The 18,123-nt window shown below is 37.2% G+C and overlaps 1 protein-coding gene across 3 annotated transcripts; it reads right to left on the minus strand.

Annotated features, from left to right (window-relative positions):
• Positions 1 to 262: 262 nt before the first annotated feature.
• LOC136252068 (putative leucine-rich repeat-containing protein DDB_G0290503) lies at positions 263 to 12,626 on the minus strand. 3 transcript variants are annotated; one of them, XM_066044423.1, is made up of 7 exons: positions 12,475 to 12,626; positions 12,052 to 12,370; positions 10,061 to 10,126; positions 9,215 to 9,337; positions 6,831 to 6,908; positions 1,639 to 1,695; positions 263 to 1,570 (listed from the first exon to the last, which is right to left on the minus strand). In XM_066044423.1, the coding sequence occupies exons 2-7, from the start codon at positions 12,349 to 12,351 to the stop codon at positions 542 to 544; spliced, it is 1,653 nt and encodes a 550-aa protein (XP_065900495.1). In that variant the 5' UTR covers positions 12,352 to 12,370; positions 12,475 to 12,626; the 3' UTR covers positions 263 to 541. The 3 variants fall into 3 exon arrangements, with proteins under 3 accessions (XP_065900495.1, XP_065900496.1, XP_065900494.1); XM_066044424.1 differs by having other exon boundaries at positions 12,052 to 12,360; positions 12,475 to 12,623; XM_066044422.1 differs by lacking the exon at positions 12,475 to 12,626 and having other exon boundaries at positions 12,052 to 12,406.
• Between the last annotated feature and the right edge of the window lie 5,497 nt (positions 12,627 to 18,123).

An 18,123-nucleotide genomic window follows, 5' to 3' on the forward strand; every position in this document is an offset into this window, starting at 1 on the left:
CAGAGAGCATAATACATAGGTGAACATTTTGGGAAGTTCCTAAAGTATTTTAGGAAAATTTAATCATATTTGATTCAGCCGGCCTACTCTCAACCCAGAAATCAACAAGATTCACTTAAAATCATCATATTTACTTTCCAAACAGTGATTTGTTACCATTATCATAGCTAATCTTGATCCAGGTCAGCATTTTGATTGAATGCAAGATAATTATATACATTTGTGCAGTTGATCAATTGCTTTGTGTGCCTTCTTCAGAATCTCACATGTACATGAACAAGAATATTAATTTGCAATTGTGCATCCAAAAAAATGGCCTAGGAGTAACCACTGTGGCTCCATGACTTGCATTTGTACAGACAATATATTTTATAAAACATGCACACATCAAAACATACTACATTAACTTTAATCAATGTTATAACGTATGTTTAAACTTGGAGTTGCAACCACTTAAAATGTCAAGCAATACACACATAATTACGTACTTGGTGCATTAAGCCATAAGCTTGTATATATATACGTATTTATATACTACATGTTACACAAGACTCTTCAGTTTTAATTTCAATTTCCTGATCTCACACTGGTACAAGTGTACTTTGTGGTGGAGTTCTTCAATCTGTTCAATATATGCCTCAATAATATCCACCAGGTCCTGCTTTGAACATTCCAATACCAGCTGTTGTTCGGAGTACTCAACACCATTTTTTCTGACGATCACTTCTGCAACTTTTCCGGAATCTTGTTTATGTAGTGAAGGTGGATCATCTATCTCCTCCTTTTCATTCAAATTGGCAAGTATTTCTTGTATTTGTTTCAAATTCTCTGATGTGTTTTCCATCTTTCCTTCAATATTGCTCAGTTTGTTATCTTTTTCCTGTACTTGATTTTCCATCTGCTCACATCTTTGTTGATACTTTTCAATTTCTTTTTGATGTTTGCTATGGTCAATTCTTGCTTGTGTTTGCTGTTGTGTTAGTTTTTGTTTTAGTTCAGTTATTTGTTTTCTCAAGTCTCTGTTCTGTGCTTCAACATGTTCAATCTTCTCTTGCTTTGAATTCAACTTCACATCAGCACTCTCCACTTGAACTGTCATGGTTTCTACTTTGCTTTGTAAACTTTGCAAGCACTTCTCAAGTTCATTTCTTGCAGCTTTGGATTGTTCTTCATTTTCCTTTGTATTTGACAGTTTTTCATTCAAAGTAGCAACCTCTACCTTAAGCTCAGTTGTGTGTTCATTTAGTTGCTTGTTTTCACTTTTAAATTTCTCAATCATTTCTTTTTGCAACCCTTCCCTTTCCTTAAGACGTTCCAGCTCCTTAACTTGACTTTTTAACTCATCACATTCTGATTGCAACTTCTTTAAAACTTCTTCTTGGAATTTGTTCCTTTCTTTAAGCCTTTCAATTTCTAATTTTGACTGTTGATAAAGTTCTGTCTCTGTTTTAGCTGTGGTGCTGTAGCTTAAAGGAATAGATAATGATCCGGATCTGTGTTGTCTTGGTAAACAAGTTAGTGATGATGGAAGCGATACTGAACCATTGCACTGCTCAATGTGACTAACAGACTAAAATGACAAAATACCGTCAAATACTGACTCTACTCTAATTTAACATACATGAAAAACCTACTTACATTTCCAAGGCTTCTATTAAGATGTTTCAGTGACCCAGTTAACCGAAGAGGTGGTTGCTGTAAAGATAGTATTAGGCATATATCACTTCTTGCATACCATAGAGTCTAGCTATTTATATTCACATGTTAAACAAATAGCAAATAGCTCTTATTTTTACTATAAAATGATACAGTTGATAGCAACATAATGATACAGTACAACAGTACTGTACAACGGTACTGTATTGTAGGAGCAATGAAGGTTTGTACTGTTTTACATTTTGCTGGCCAAACACCAGTCTCAGCTTTCGTTCATGATAGCCTGGCAGTATTGGTAAGAGGCATAATCAAGCCCAAAAGTACCTTCAGAGTGACCCTAAATGCTTTCTTTATTGAACTTTTTTTCCAATTATCCAACCAGTTTTCTACTGACTAACTGACTACCCAATTGATGTCTTTATAGCCTTGAATATGGTTAAGGCTACAGGCTTGGTTTCTTCACTGTTCAATGTTACACATAGGCCAATATGTACATTGTCATTCATCACAGCTGCTACAGTGCATGTACCTTTGTCTTCTTTATGTGCATCTCTGGTTTCTCTACTACCACAAAGGTGTTGATTTGCAGGTAGTACATTATGGCTTACATGTTACAGTGGTGGATACAGGGGGGTTGCAATGGTTTCACCCCTCTGAAAATACTGCACACGTCCCTTACGATTCTTATGGGTGATAAAATCACCATGTATTATATTGGGATTTTTTCTACTGGCCAAACTTCGTACTTTGCCTTTGAAATCACTGAAAATGCCATCACGGTGTTTAGGCGTGTTAAGCATCTCTGAAAATAATTATCATTTTAATGAGTGCAAAGCAACTTTGCTTCAAAACATTCAAGATTCACCTGTAAAACAATGCTGTGGAGTGATTTTTACTGATTCATTGCTAGCTAGTTTATGCCATGGATCTATGTAGCTATTGGCCACTAAGCTATCAAGGAAGCATTCACCCCAGCTGGACAGTCTGGGATCACAGTTATTGAAAACTTCCTGAATCTGAAACCCCTCTCTAAAAATTTATAGATCCGTCACTGTGTTAATACTGGGAATTGTCCATTATGTCTGTTATAACTGGATTATTTGCATAGCACTTTTTATTGTAATAGACAGAACAGCTGGAAATAGCCACTGCGGATTTCAGTAATTGATAGTCGGGGAACATGTTCAGATGCAAAAGTTGTTTATATTTCTGGTGTCATTCTTCCTTTGATGCAGTATACACAAATTCACCAGTCATAGTTATATTACAAAATAAGTAAATAAACCAATAATTATGAGAAAAAATAATTTTAAAATCTTGTAGGGAACTAGGATAATAGCAAATAAACATGAAAGCTCACCTATACATATCTGCAGCTCTACACTATAGTCTGTTTGCATTCACCTGAGCCTCATTTCTTGTTAATAACTCTTGTTACTTGGGCCAGCTGTCCAAGCATTTGGTGGCACTGTGAAGCTCTTTAAACATCGGAACTGTTACTCAAAAAAGCACTTTGATGCGGGCAAGAACAAGTGAGTTATGAGGCTTTAATAATATCCCATCCATTTAATACCCATACATTTAGTATGGACGATTCGGGCACGCAAACATGTTTATAACATGAAAACATGCTTGTTCCAGTACAAAACCATTGGGAGTGAACACATGTTCACCTCTTTGATATTACTATATTTGGCGGGGGCTCAGGTGAATGCGTACCGACTATAGTGGGCATTTAATCCCTACTTCAGTCATGGTTATAGCAAGTTATATGACTGAACTATAGACAGTAAATGAATGTGTACTAGTATACATGCAACTGCAGCTGTAGGCTAACTCTCTTGTTCTTTACATTTACTGCTATGATCCTCACTCAATCTTAAAGTTTTTTTAGTGTTTCCTTGTACTTGTGTAGTTTAAGAAAAGACAGATATTTAATCCTCAGAATGACTACAAATCAGGATCAATGCAAAATAAAACATGCTCTAACTGTGCTACGTTGGACCAAAAATCATCACCAATAATAGCTTGTGAAATAACACCGATTCAGTCTAGTAGCAAAGCTACCACTGACACAACCAAATCATCTGCCGTGTGAAACTAAGGAAGACACTACATGGATGCATATTCACACCCATAATATGTACATGTAGTTGTGATTGCACGTCAGTTAGAGTACAACATGTGGTACAGCTTCTTAGCAAGTATAGAACACAAGAAAATGCTCAATTGTAGGCTACATCAATTCAACCTGATGAAGGAACCGATTGAGAATTTCAGGATTCTGTGGTAATCAAAATTTCTGATTTTACTACATGATAAAAGACAACTTTTATAACAATGCTGGATGATAGGCCATGCCAGTAGTGAGTTTAATCTTGATAGTGCTATATGACATGTTTGAAAGCCACATACACTAGAATAACAGGTTTTTTTTTGTAAAATTTGAGCACCTGCCAGCCAAGTGTATGGCTGAGTTGCAATGACTGGCAAAAACCTGTAACTGTTGAAACTGTTTGAAAGCCACATACACTAGAATAACAGGTTTGGAACAAATTTGTGGTTGGTAAGTAGCATTATAGGAAATGGGATGGGAACAGAAGGAAGGAACAAGAACTACCAACAGAAAATGCCTGATAAAGGTCATTAGACCCACATCAAATATGTCAGCATAATAAAAGGCATAGTAGGCTAGAGTGCTATGCCAGCATAACTAGCATTAATATCGATACTTCAAACTATGGAGATTAATTCCTTGAAAATAGATCGATATTCCCTAATAGAGCAATCAGTGGAAAATGGAACTACAATACGCACTGTATATAGCTCCTTAGATCAGTGCTCTCTAATAATTAAAATGTTCCATGATAATTGTAAGAAATGTTGGAGCATAATGCAAGCATAATAGAAACACTGAAGAGCATAACAGGTGAAAATTTTGAGCATATATTTGGATTGTACATCACAATGCATGCCAAATCCTACCATCAAAACACTCCAAGTACACATTTGTTTTGGCTATTCCACCAGGGACATAAATTTGCTGGACTATTAGTGGCATAGATTAAGCACACTGTATATAGACTAGCTAGGATGTCAACAGTGAAAGCTGGCTACTCCCTTTAAACCAAATGATACAACTATTAAGCATGAAGAGGTTTACAAAGTATAGACAATTCCTATTATAGGTTTTGGAAACTGCACCTAAAATTACCAGGTAACAAGTCATATAATTACGACAGTGTATGCAGGAGTTGCTGTCAGCTCCATTACATATTCTTCCTCAGGGTTTCCACATTCATGGAAGGTAATAGAATCACACACCATCATGTCCAGCCATACCATCCATTATCAAAATATGGACTGGCAGGAAATTTTGTGACTCAACACTTATGACACAATGGAAAGCAGAATTGCTAACTCTATAAGCATAATTATACTAAAACCAGGACCACAATGAACAAGAGATTCTCCACTGGTAAATCCTTATGCGTCTCAGAGCTGCAGAAGACAAAGTTGGTGAATGACTACCATGAACATTGCAATTTTAACCTATATTCCAATGATTAACCATTTATATAGTAATCAAGAACTAGTCTAAGAGTCTGATTAACAGGCAGTCACTGATCTACAGGAAGAAGAGCCTAACAGTGTTGCAAGCAGAACTGATGGATATGTGAAGGTGACTACTGTAGCTCAACCCACAGGTATAGCGAAAGCATTGTACCGCCACAATATGATGATTCTCAAACATTGTGCAATGCACATACCCAAAAGAAAGCAAACATAATGAATGCACTACGAAGTACTACTGCAACTTATAAACATTTATATTACAACCCTTGATTGGTAGTTTGCACCACTTTACAGAAATGAAGTTGAGATACTCTAATAGAGCGTTCACTTACTCTAATACAAGTCAGAATACATTAAGATAACTCTGCCAACTGAAATAAAACATAAGCCATCAGTTATACAGGAGTCAGCAGCAATTGAACAAATTGAATTAAGCAAGTGATTTAATGAGCAACATGTTCATGTTGGAATGCATGCTACCCACAAAATATACTGTCTATTACCTTAGAAAAGGAGGCTGCATGTTGCACCAAAATTGCTTTGTGAAAGGAACCAAATTTCTGCAGTAATTTGCAAAGAGGAAGTGACTATGAAAACATTCTGCTATGTAGATGGTCTCAGGATGTACTATTATTGTACTTGCCACAGTATCAAAAGGATTTTCAAAAACTGATCATGCTGCACAGTTGATTTTGCTATTGGCAGAAGTTGCTGTGGAAGATTTTCCAACTGCATCACCCACAAAAGTGGAGAAATGGGGGGGGGGGGGGGGGGGGGGCAGAGAGGGGCAGCTGCCACCTCACTTTTTCCAATTCCCAGTTGCCAAAGTAAAGCAACTACTTTAGTCATTAGTTAACTTACTTTGCCTTTATTTACTGGGATTTGTGCTAAAGGTTATGCAAGCATGGAACACTGCATGAATCAGTACTGGGAGTGCATGAGATCGATATACTCTAATAGAGCAGTCACCTAACTACTCTAATAGAACATTCAGCGGAATCATTATAAGTTTGCCCTGCTATATGCAATTAATTTAATATGTGTTCACTACAACCCTTATATCTATATGTATATAATCAACAGCATGAGTCTATCTGAAATGTCTTCATTTACTGATGTACAGTGTCTCAATGATAGTCATTGCATAGGAGTATCCTATTCAAGTACACATGTTCCACTGAAAATGCTCTCAGATTCAATCTCAAAACATCCAAATCTCAAAATTTTTCTGTGGGGGCATGCCTCCAGACCCCTTAGTATTGGCACGCTTTGCATGCTAGAGTGCAAAACACACTAAGGTACGGTTAATGATTTTAAAACATTTTGTAACTTACAACCAACCCACATGACTTGCCCCCCACTTTTGAGTACTGTTCTCCACCCCTGACACAATGGCTTATTACCCACATTACTGCAGCAGAAGTTACAGTGCTTTGTCTAAATGCTGGGTCTTTTTGGCCCCCAAGGACTGTATAGTAATTACCTATGAAATGTATGTGTGCGTGTATCAAACTACCAGACTATATGGTACACATGTACATTCATGCATCCTACACATCTTCATGCTCATACATTCAGTACAGTAATGTAAAACTCACACAATCTGAATGGGTAGGTGGTAAATCCAGAGAAGAGTTTGAAGCATTCAGTGGTTTAAAAGACCATCCAGTGTGTAGCTAAACAATTAAATGTATATACTGACTTGACATACAGTATAATGCCAACAAGTTTATTGTAAGCATGAGATTTTGTAAACAGTAGCTATTGATCATTTTCTAGGCTGAATGTCATTGATAAATGCAATGTTTAAAATTAATGATTGTGACAGCAAGCTTATAAAGTTATCTGACAGTTTATGACAGGCCCATCAAGTGTCTGCATACAATTAGACAATACTTTTAATAAACAGTTATCATATTTAGAGACAACCATCATCAAAAAGCTACAAAAGCCTCATTCCATTACTTAATAATGAAGACACACAATAACGTGTTATGTAGTCAAGTGGCAGACAAGTGTGTATTATACAGGAACTAAAAATGATCTTTGTGCATCTCTAGAGCTCAGTCGCAACAAGGCAAAATCATATTAGGCACCTGCAGATAATGCTTTATCACTATTGGTGCTTGAAGCATCTAGCATAATGGACAGAATTATGCCATACTATTTATTCTTGCCTGTGAAAACACATACAAAAGAAAAATGGCATACTCTAATAGAACAGTCAGTCAGTAACTCAAAAATTAAGTACAGCAATCACTACGGCTATGACTGTTTTATTAGAAAATTTAATTATCAACATTGTTTTTAAACCCCCCGCGGCCAGCAAAGTGTGTGCGTATGTGTGTGTGTGCGTATGTGTGTGTGCGTATGTGTGTGTGTGCGTGCGCGTGTGTGTGTGCGTGCGTGTGTGCGTGCGTGCGTGCGTGCGTGCATGCGTGTGTGTGTGTGTGCGTGACGTGAGTACGTGAGTAACCTACCTATCTACCTACCTGTGTTTGTCCATATGCGCTCACGTGAGCAAAATCGTTAATTGTCAAAGCATTTTAAAAAGTAAAAGCAAAAGGAAGTCTGTATTAAACTTCAAAACAGGTGAACTTTGCTTTGAGGTGGTTTCTTTCTGGTGGTCGATATATGGATGTGGCAACTCTCCTCAGACTTTGTGAATTACCTTCCCTTCAGGTTCTACAGGCATTTAACAACTGAAAAACAATAGTGCAGATCTCGTAGACTACCAGGAATAGCCTATCCCTTCAAGTTGAAAGGGGACATGTCCCCTAACAAAAATGAAAGGTAGTTTTGAGGCTTTATTGAGAGAATTTGTGGGAAAAAACACAATAGTCAAACTATAGAAACAGTTTAGAAGATACTTCTGTGTGTAATATGTTGTTAAAAACGGTTTGTTTAACAAGCGCTTCCTTAACAGTGCATAGCAATGTAATTGAAGATTGAAGAATTACAAAACTTTCATAAATTATGAAATCCAAAATTACAATAACTTAATTAATCGATGTATTATTGCAAAACCAAAAACCTATTATAGCTAAAATAATAGCATAGCAATACATAGTTTGTTATGAATTAGTTAGCTGCTGGTTTTTAGAAGTAGCACAACAACTTGTTTAAACAGATACTCATATGTATAAGCCAAAAGTTATTATTGTAAACATGGAGGCTATAAGTAGCAAAATTAATAGCGAGCATATCTAATAGGCTGAAATGAGATAGTTTGGAATTGTGAGTGATTTTAGACAATGGAATTTGGAGAATGCCTAGATATTTGCAAAGTATGCAGGGTTTGAATTCTGGTAAGAGACCTATACACAGATGTACTTACTGGATAAGACACCTAGCCACAAATTTTGACAAGCAATTTACACAGTTTGTGGAATACTAAGAAAATTCCAGTTACAGAGGCCATTGTCTAAATAAAGAAGACATGCAATGCTAGGATAGATAAACACCTCTCAGGAATGATGTAATAATCACCCAGGCTATTCCTTGGTGATTATTACATCGTTCTTTCAGGGTTGTTTATCCACTGAAAAATCCTAGCACTGGATGTCTTATGGTATTACCTTAAGTGATCCTAGTATAGGTAATACCTAGGATAACATACAGTAATACCACCAATGGCTATTCTAGAGTTGACATAAAGGTAGAGACACAGTCTGATTTACCAGAAAGTCTGGGGTGAAACCCCCAACTTAAAATGGCTAAAATTGATGCTTAAAAGCAAACCTAACAATTCCAACTTATGCTGCAACATTTCCCCAAACATTTTTTTAACCAGGAGGACCGGTGCTCCATCCCCTGGTCTCTTTTAGGACCACCTACGCTGCTCACAGCACTGGCACATCTGTGCTTTATGGGTATCCTTCAAGAGGGTCCTCTCTACCATTACTATTTTATGCAAAGTTTGAAAATATTCTGCCTCTCAATTATTCACTTTACACAACTATACACTGGTTATATGTACTACCTCTGCTGATTTATCCTGTGTGATCTCGTCAGAATTTTTAACATCAGTGTTACTGTAGTGTCGCGTCATTGAGTGATCACTCCTTGTGTTGTTCTGTGATATGTGAATGTCTGCAACAGAGCTCTATGATAAAAATACACCAAATACCTGTAACACTCATAAACCTGAAGCACAAATTTATGCAAAATAGTTTTTAATTAACTAGTTGTATTGCCTCAAATTACACCCAGTCTCATGTAAAGTCTAGGTCCTGTTTAGTAGCTGAAGTAGAGGGTATAATAACAGAAATAAATGCTGGCCTTTTAAATAAATACTGAATCTAAAATACAGTAGGCTTCAAAAAAAAAGTTTACATTTTGTAATTGTAATTATGTTGTAGTAGCGTAATTACAAAAGCGTAATTACGAATTGTACTCTATTGGTAATTATGAATATATTGTAAATATGGCTGGTGATAAACCACTTTTTTGCATAATTATGGATTACGGTCAAAATGTAATTACAGTACAAACAAGCGTAATTACTTAGTAGTCACACTGTAATTACAATTACAAAACATAAACTTTATTTTGCAACCTACTGTATTAACACCCAATGCACTAAAGAAACCATCAAGGAGGGTACAACATGAAGGTATGAAGTAAATTCCAATGAAATATACAAATACTGGCATTGTAAATACATGCAAATGCTGGCCTCAAATGTTTCTGGTCTTTTGTTTAGACATCAAGATTAGAAGCTTGTAATGCTAAAGAGTTGCTGTGACATACATGATGCTAGTAGTTGCATAATACATGATCTTGATAACTGCATTATAAATTCCGAGCATACATATAGTTACTTTACCTGCTTGGCAAACACTCTCTTCTTCACTTTATGGGCAGCTCTATGGACCAAATTCTTTTTCTTGGCCTGCGGAGGTGATTAAAAGCAGATCTCAACCCTTTCTTAGAATGAGCTACTAAAGCTATTAGCCTATGTAGGTGGTGAGGTGATAGTTTGATTGCTAGACAACTTGCAATCTAGCAAAGTGCCTAAGGGGGTAGCCACACAGCCATCCCTTCATATTCAACCTTTATATAACTATACTGAACAGTACAACTTTATATGCCACAAGAGTAGTGTATTGATTACTATATGAGCATGGAGGTCATTAGAGGAACCCATAAGAAGGTTGAATGGGCTGTTAGTCATATAATATTATGAGAGTTCATTAACGAGGCTTTATATACTTAATTAAATTAGTATAACGTCCTGTTTATGTGTGAGTAAACGTGACTTGCTAAAATAACAATTCTTATGATGTGGCTAAGGGAATTATTGTGGTATATGAATATATGCATGATAAGCTTCTGTCTCGGCAAATAGTTGTTAATACAATTAGCTAACTCACACCTTTGGTGTTTAAGACAAAGAGTCCAGAATTTTGATAAACACCTAAGACTGTATACATATATGCAATAACAGAATGGGACTAGTGGAATGGAGTGATGGAACCATGTTTTTGTTTGTTTGTTTTTGTTTTATTGCTACACTGAATGTCAAATATGTAGGGAGATCTTTCAACTTAAGGGTTGCACACAATTACCATTATTGCTTGGCTAGTATTGTTTGCTAATCAGTATTGAAATATGTGCAAAAGAAGCACATAGTAGTTAGCACCATCACTAAGTTTAAATCAAGATCAGTCCAGTTTCTTCTAATGATCAACAGTGGATTTCCGGTGTGTGATGGTTACCTTACCAAGAGGCTTAACATTTATGCAAAAAAATATTATATGCTAGGGGAAGTTCCATGCATTCTAATGAGCATCCAAGTCAGCAAAACTAAGCAGCTGAAGTATATCTGTTTTGCCACTACATCCATCGGTAGCTGATACACAACAACTACAGCTGGGTAAAGGTGACAAGTGCATTGTAGTTTTATGTGGTCAGACCACTTTGTTTTCTGTGTGGGTAAAAAATGTGGTAAGGCCAGACGAGCACTTGTATATTCCACATTAAGTGTAGCAATATATGTATGTGTATGTGTACGTAACTTCAACCAGTTGTCTGAATATTTGCTTAAAAGACAAAACAGAAAACATGAGTCCAGTAGTCCTAACACAAAGAACATACAGCCTAATGACCATACATTTGCAAGCCAGCTTTATTCACAACATTCTATGGAGAATAGCTATCTACAAAGCATCACATACCTTCCTTACTTAACCAGAGAATGTTGTTGTCCATATTAGGAATGGTATTAGTAAACAACTAGTAAGTCGACTATGCATTTTTGTGGCTATAGTCAACACATAAGATGCCAAATTATACTCTTCACATTTTTCTCTCCAATTTTGCAAGAAGTAACAAATCCCTGTAGCTACAACCTTCAGTAGGTATGTAATAAATAACTCTATTATAGAACTCTTTTGTAGCTAGCTATGACATTTCACTCTGCTCAAATTTCATCATGTGTAGTAGGAAGAGGAAAGTTCGGCAAATTTGGTGAATGATAGCTATCGGTGTTTCGCCAAACTAAAAAACTTTGTCCAGTACAATTAGCTTACAGCAAATTTGCCTTGCCAAAATCCTATCATAACAAATTCGTCAAAGTTTCCTCCTGTCAAGCATCCTAGCTATAGCTATAGTAATCACATTTAGATGCTGTCATTTCATAGCACAGCCTGAAACTGAACATTTCTTGCTGCTCAACAAAGACAGTGAAATGACTTAGCTATAGATGGGATATATGATTTGGAGCCTTTTATTCAATAATGAATAGCCACAAACAATGACCGCCTGCCTACATGCAAAATATTGCGGATAAGAAAGCAGCTCTAGCTAGCCACTCACATTTACACTATCATTACCCACAGCTGACAATGTTTCCAACAGTTCCTGATGATCAGCATGGTTTGTGCTGTTGAGTGATTCTTCCAGTGCTTCAAGGAAGTCCTTCGGCTTCTTCAAACACTTATTGGTCAATTTCAATGACAACTTGTAGTTGCTGGTCTCTCCTTTCTGAAGTGGTCCAACATAATTGTCATAGTAGTCTTGGCTGCTGAGGACTCCTCGTTTCACCAGGTAAGGACCAATCACTTGTACATCCAATAACCTGATGATGCTAGGATAGTAGTCCTCCAGTGATGACATTTGTCCAAGCTGAAATCGACTGATAAGCATACGGTAGCAATTGTAAGAGATTACGTAGCCTAGCTATTAGTGTAAATAACTTAATGTATAGCTACAAGCAAAGAACCCACACACTCGTCTTACCTTTAATTCACAACAGCTCAAGTCAAGTGAAATAGCTAGCTACGTACAGATATATAGCAGCGTGTACTGCAATACGAAGCACGCAGATACGTGTCAGATTAACGCTGTGCACAAGCTACGTGGTTCAGACACTGCACAGCACACAAGATTGACTCTGTGACCAAGAGTTTGCATATAATATACCCTGTTGAAAAGCGTGCTAATACTTCCGAGTTCGTCCGTTTCTCTATGACTATGTATACTAATGATTTCATCATTCAGATTGAAACGGCACTGAGGGGCTCGCTACAGTCGGCTACATTGTTACAAGGTGATCATTCCTCGCTGGACCATTCGTGAATATGGTTATTGTAAGTTTATTATTGTATTATTGTCAAGCTCATTCACATTTATTGCTGATCGTTACTCAGTGCTGTCAGTTTGACGTCTTTTTTGAGAGATATTACAAAAATCATTAGGGGTGGAATTACATTTGACTGAACAGGAAGTTCGTTCAAGAGTGGAAGAAGTAAACTTTATGCTTAGTACTAGCCACTCCCTAGACTTAAAATTCAAGGGGTAGGATTCACTGTGGGCAGAGAGTTATACAGTGACCATTAATTGTTTGCAGGTTTTATATATAGAACTGGTGATAAACTTAGACAAAAATCCAAAGTATTAAAGAAAAAATAAAATACACCAGAGTAGTCTGCTTTGGGCATCGAATCCAGAACTCTTACTCATCATACTCATTACCACTGTAGCTATCATGGCACTGCCAGCCACCCTTCTCCTTAGTTTCTGCCTTATAAATGTGAACCCAAAGTTATCTCTATTAAATTCACAAAGGAGAAGAAACCAAGGCTAAACCTGACCCTAGCCCTAATGCTAGTTAATTGACGTTTGCCTGTTACACATGATGTCTTTCACTGTCTGTAGATGATAAGTTTATGGTGAGTTCAATGCGGCAAATGCTTCATTCCCTCTTACCTCGAATTCACCATAAACTTACTTTCTTACAACTAGTATATGTTTAATAATAGTCCAATAAAACAGACGAACTGCTGGTCAAACAAACAGCCGTTCTAGTTTGTAAAGTGGTACCAGCACAATATCTACTTCATAATTATTCTGTAAAAAGTATTAGCTTTAGTAGCAAAGTTAGGGCCATGTCAACTTATTTAGTGTTTCAAGGCCTGACTAACCCACCATTTTTGCACAATGAAACATATCAAAAATAGTTATCCTATACACTTGCAGTATGATGTATGTGTCTCATGCTTAAACTCCATGAGTTTGATGGCCATCAGAGATATCATTACAGTGAGATATTTCGTTAATAGGAACGGATTCAATGCAGTATTTGAACCAATAGGGCTCCCTTTAGTGGGAATTCTTAGAAAACCACGTACATTAAATTAAACTCCGTCTGCCAAAAGTATGCCCATCACTAGGTTCAGTTGCAACACAAAACAGTCAGCTTCAAACCATGTGTGACAATAAAGTACGTGATACATCATCGGCATATAAATTTACCTTTGAGTATACCTGAGAGGGAAGTTCATTACCATATAACAAAACCGCAAAGTGGCTAATACTGTATCCTAGTTTCATATGTAATTAGTGAGGCAGTGCTAATGATTTTCAAAAGTCACAAGGCCTTGTCACTATGTCATAAACTTCCTGGGCTAGGTGCTCTCCTTAGTATGTTATTATGAACTCTTGTTATGACTCTTTGTGTAAGAAATCTTATTTACTGTAGGTAGACATGATTTTTTTGTTCATGTGTCACAGCCTGTCATGACATGGCTTTGGAAAATATATCAGGTGTGCACACAAATGTTTATCATCCTATGAGGCTGAGCCTGACAGCGTGCACCCTTAATCTTTGTGGTTAGTAAGTAACCTTTTAACATTATAGGCCACATAACCATAATTGTTGTTATGCCTCATCATAACTGTTATTACTTTGATCTTCACATCAAAAGCAATCAGAGTAACTTTCACATTGTATGATAGTCTTGTGTGCCAGACAGTTTGTGTGGGGGTGGCAAGTAAACCGTCTGGTCACTGTTGTACACAATCCGTGAACACTGCTGGAATGTTGGCAGAGCCAATCGGATTGCTTCACGCACTCTATGACAAAACAAACAGCAATTCAGAAACTTATGTTATAAAAAGCTGAATCTAGATCATAATGAATGTTTTAAAGTGCAATGGACATAAGCTCTTTGTTCCCCCATACAGAGCTCTTATAAGCGCTGGTAAAGAAAAGAATGTGGTTCGCTATGGATTTGTGAAACGGAAGGAGACCTTCAATGATGTTTCAAATACATCACCAGGACATTACCAATACAATCTTTGCCTCAGTCTGCTCATGGAGGTAATTAACACGATTATTACACCATCCTTGACACAAAACAGCACCATGATGTAATCTGTAATGATGTAGTCTAATGATACAGCACCATAACAGCACATTGCATTTCTGCTGTTCACAGAATCTGTTAACTGTGACTGGATCCAGTATGCTGGACTAATTGCCCAGTGTCATGAAAACCAAAGTCACTAAGCATAAAATATTAAAATTGAAGTAGTCATGTGACCATAACTTGATTAGCTTGTGGGTTATTTGTACTGCTAAGGAATGTGGTGTGTACGCACACTCGCACACTATATTGCTATGTCTTGACATCTTGCCCTACTGTGTGTAGCACAACTTATGAATAATGATACAAGCTGGCTGTGTAGGAGTAATTAGTGATTATTTGACTATGCGTTACTGGAACTCAATGTGTTGGTAAAGAAGCAAATACTAAAGAAACACAGTAATGACTTCTGAAGTACCTGATGGTCTGACAGCAACTTTGCAATGCACTACAAAAGCTGAGTGCCAAGGTATACAGTACAGTGTGCTGACAGCTTAAGGTACAGTTTGTCTATGACACATTGTATATTACAGCAGTTATTTTAAAAGTTAGGTTGTGTACATAAAATAGGTTAAAATGGAATGGCACATTAGATAATTCTACCTAGTGGTAACCTCTTTATAAGACCACCTCCTAGCAAAGACCGCCTCTTAATAAAGACCATTTAAATTTTATGCAATTATCTTGCTCCCCATATGTATGTGGATGGTTGTATAGGTCAAGTAAAGCTATTAATACCAATTTCCTAATGTTTAAAAAACTTTCTTCCTATTATTATGTATGCATTGTTACCATGTACAATATCCTACATATGTAATGGCTTTTTGGAAGTCAGTAGTTAGCTACTACACTGGAATCTAAGCCGGTCACCTATGGACCAAACTTTTTTGCCTTAAAAAAGGCAGGTAGCTGCTTTAAAAAAGGCAGGTAGCTGCTTTAAAAAAGGCAGGTAGCTGCTTTAGACAGGGTATAAATGGGGAATTTAATGTGCCTTTATAGAGATATGATCTTTATAAAGATGGTCAGTAACACAAGCTTCATTGACCCTATGCTTGTATTGTCCTTTCAATACATACTGCTTTATAGTATTGCATCTGAATGTTTTAGTATAATTTCAGTAAAATTCAGTGCAGGGCTTTGCTGTGAAAGACCTGTATATACGTAGACATTGATATATCAAAGGGAAGACTGCAATCACTTCAAGTGTTTGGTATTAGCCACTGTGCTTTGTGAATATTGCCTATTATAAGTATAAGCCACGGCATTGTGGCACTGCATTCAAAATGGCAGCTTCAAATCAGTGGAGGTGAGACCTGGGTTGGACAGATCAAGATTCAAATGGACGAAAATTTAACAGTGGTGATAATTGACCCATTTCAAAGTCCATTTGTAATTAATATCGCCCTCTGGATGGAGTATTGAATTCACATTGTGATACAACAAGCTGTCTACTTGCTAGTAGATGAGTGTACATTGCTGTGTTCTTCACCAGCTGGGTCACCGATAGTGTCAGCAAGTGGTACGTATTTATTCATTGATAGGTTAAGCTTCTTGCGAGAAATGGCCTCTTTATCCTCCCATCTTTCATGATGGTGTCTGGTTTCTTGCTACTACAAATGTCTGTCTCTTCACTGTTATGTTCTTCTTTGTCATCAACGATAGCCAAGCACCTTCCACTGTCCGTCACATGTTTACACACGCTGAAAATTACTGTGTAATGACATACCTGTACTTTAAATGCAGTATTTCAGCATTTCAGCAAGCTCTTTTCCTAAAGACTTTATAGGGCATGATGGGCCATGGAGTTTGCAAGATGGGGCATGACAATGGTTTGTTAACTTGATGAATGTGTATTTAAGTACTAGCCAGCTACGATGATGCTTTAATCCCTATGAATAGCTACAGGAAACAGGCTCAAAAGATTACCTGTGTACAATTTCTTGGTTATATAATCATGTTGCACTTGCTAGGTGTTTATAGTACCAATTGTCCACAAGAGGCTATTTTCATAACTGGATCTCATTGTGGTTGTAAACAGGTGTCTTACCAATAAGAGTCCTGAAAGTGTAAATAAGGGACCCTCACACATCAAAGCAAAGTCTGTATACCATTGTCTAATTAAGAATATAATTTTTATTTGATTGATGCATGTGTTGCTAAGAGATTATGGTCTTGTGTGGTCACCAGTGTGGTCACAGTCTTATAGCCATGTGACCATGTCATAAACTGACAAAATGTGACATAGCTATTAAGGTTGTGTACACATGGTTACCCCTCAGACCATAAACTGATAACATCTCTTAGCAACACATACAGCAATATAGTCTTTCCCACGAGCTGATTGAGCATGTCTTTGTTATCCATGGACATCTGGTATTTACTCGTAGCTGGCGTACATGTCTACTTTAGTACTTATTGCCTGAAAGCCAGCTTTGTCTCCACACTCATTTTACAACATGATTATTGCTGTCATGATTTTGAATTGTGGCAGTGGCAATGAGGCAGTTATAGCAAAATTTGAACTAAGAGTTGTACATGTCTAAGATGACCAGCTAACCTCAAAGAATAAAAGTATAGTATTTATAATATCACTCCTTGTATTTACATGTTCTAGCCTTTACATGGGCGTGGCTTCATTTAGGGGAGAGTTCCCCCCTTTAAATTTTAAGCAATAATTTAAATGAAAATACCTCAGGATGCATCAGAAGCAACCTAAGACAGCGTTGAAACCGGGTCGGGTTATCCCGGTCACATTTTCTCCGGGTCATCCGGGTCTGACCCGGTTTACAATTTATCCGGGTCTGACCTGGATTGGATCACGTGAGAAACGAAATTGTTTGTTTGATGACGTGGAAACTTATACACGCTATCGCGTAGCTCTTTCGTGAGCCATGCCCACTTATCGCATTACAAACATACGCTCAGCCACGCTCATTTGTTAGTAAGTGTAGTATGTAGCACGAAATTGAGGGTATCTATGGTGAGGGGTAGCTATTGTCAGTAGGTGAAGACCTTTTTTTTTTTTTTTTTTTTTTTGGTCTTCAACCTACAGCTAGGCTGAAGTTGCAATATTTACTCAACACGAATCGAACGCTCAAAATGTAGACTCGTTTGCTCAAGACTAGCTGAAACACGTCTCGGCTTTAATAAATCCGGGTCAGTAGGTCATTCTGGGTCAGCAGGTCATCTGGGTCAGCAGTAGTGACCCGGTTTCAACGTTGACCTAAGAGAGTCTAAATTC

This window comes from Dysidea avara, chromosome 4 (assembly GCF_963678975.1).
Source record: "Dysidea avara chromosome 4, odDysAvar1.4, whole genome shotgun sequence".
Lineage (NCBI taxonomy): Eukaryota > Metazoa > Porifera > Demospongiae > Dictyoceratida > Dysideidae > Dysidea > Dysidea avara.

Coding starts and splice junctions, on each gene's coding strand:
- LOC136252068 (XM_066044422.1), bottom strand. CDS start 12,381: ATGCTTATCAGTCGATTTCAGCTTGGACAAATGTCATCACTGGAGGAC. Junction 1,696..6,830: donor CACCTACCCATTCAGATTGT/GTGAGTTTTACA, acceptor CTATCTTTACAG/CAACCACCTCTTCGGTTAAC. Junction 1,571..1,638: donor TTAATAGAAGCCTTGGAAAT/GTAAGTAGGTTT, acceptor TTGTCATTTTAG/TCTGTTAGTCACATTGAGCA.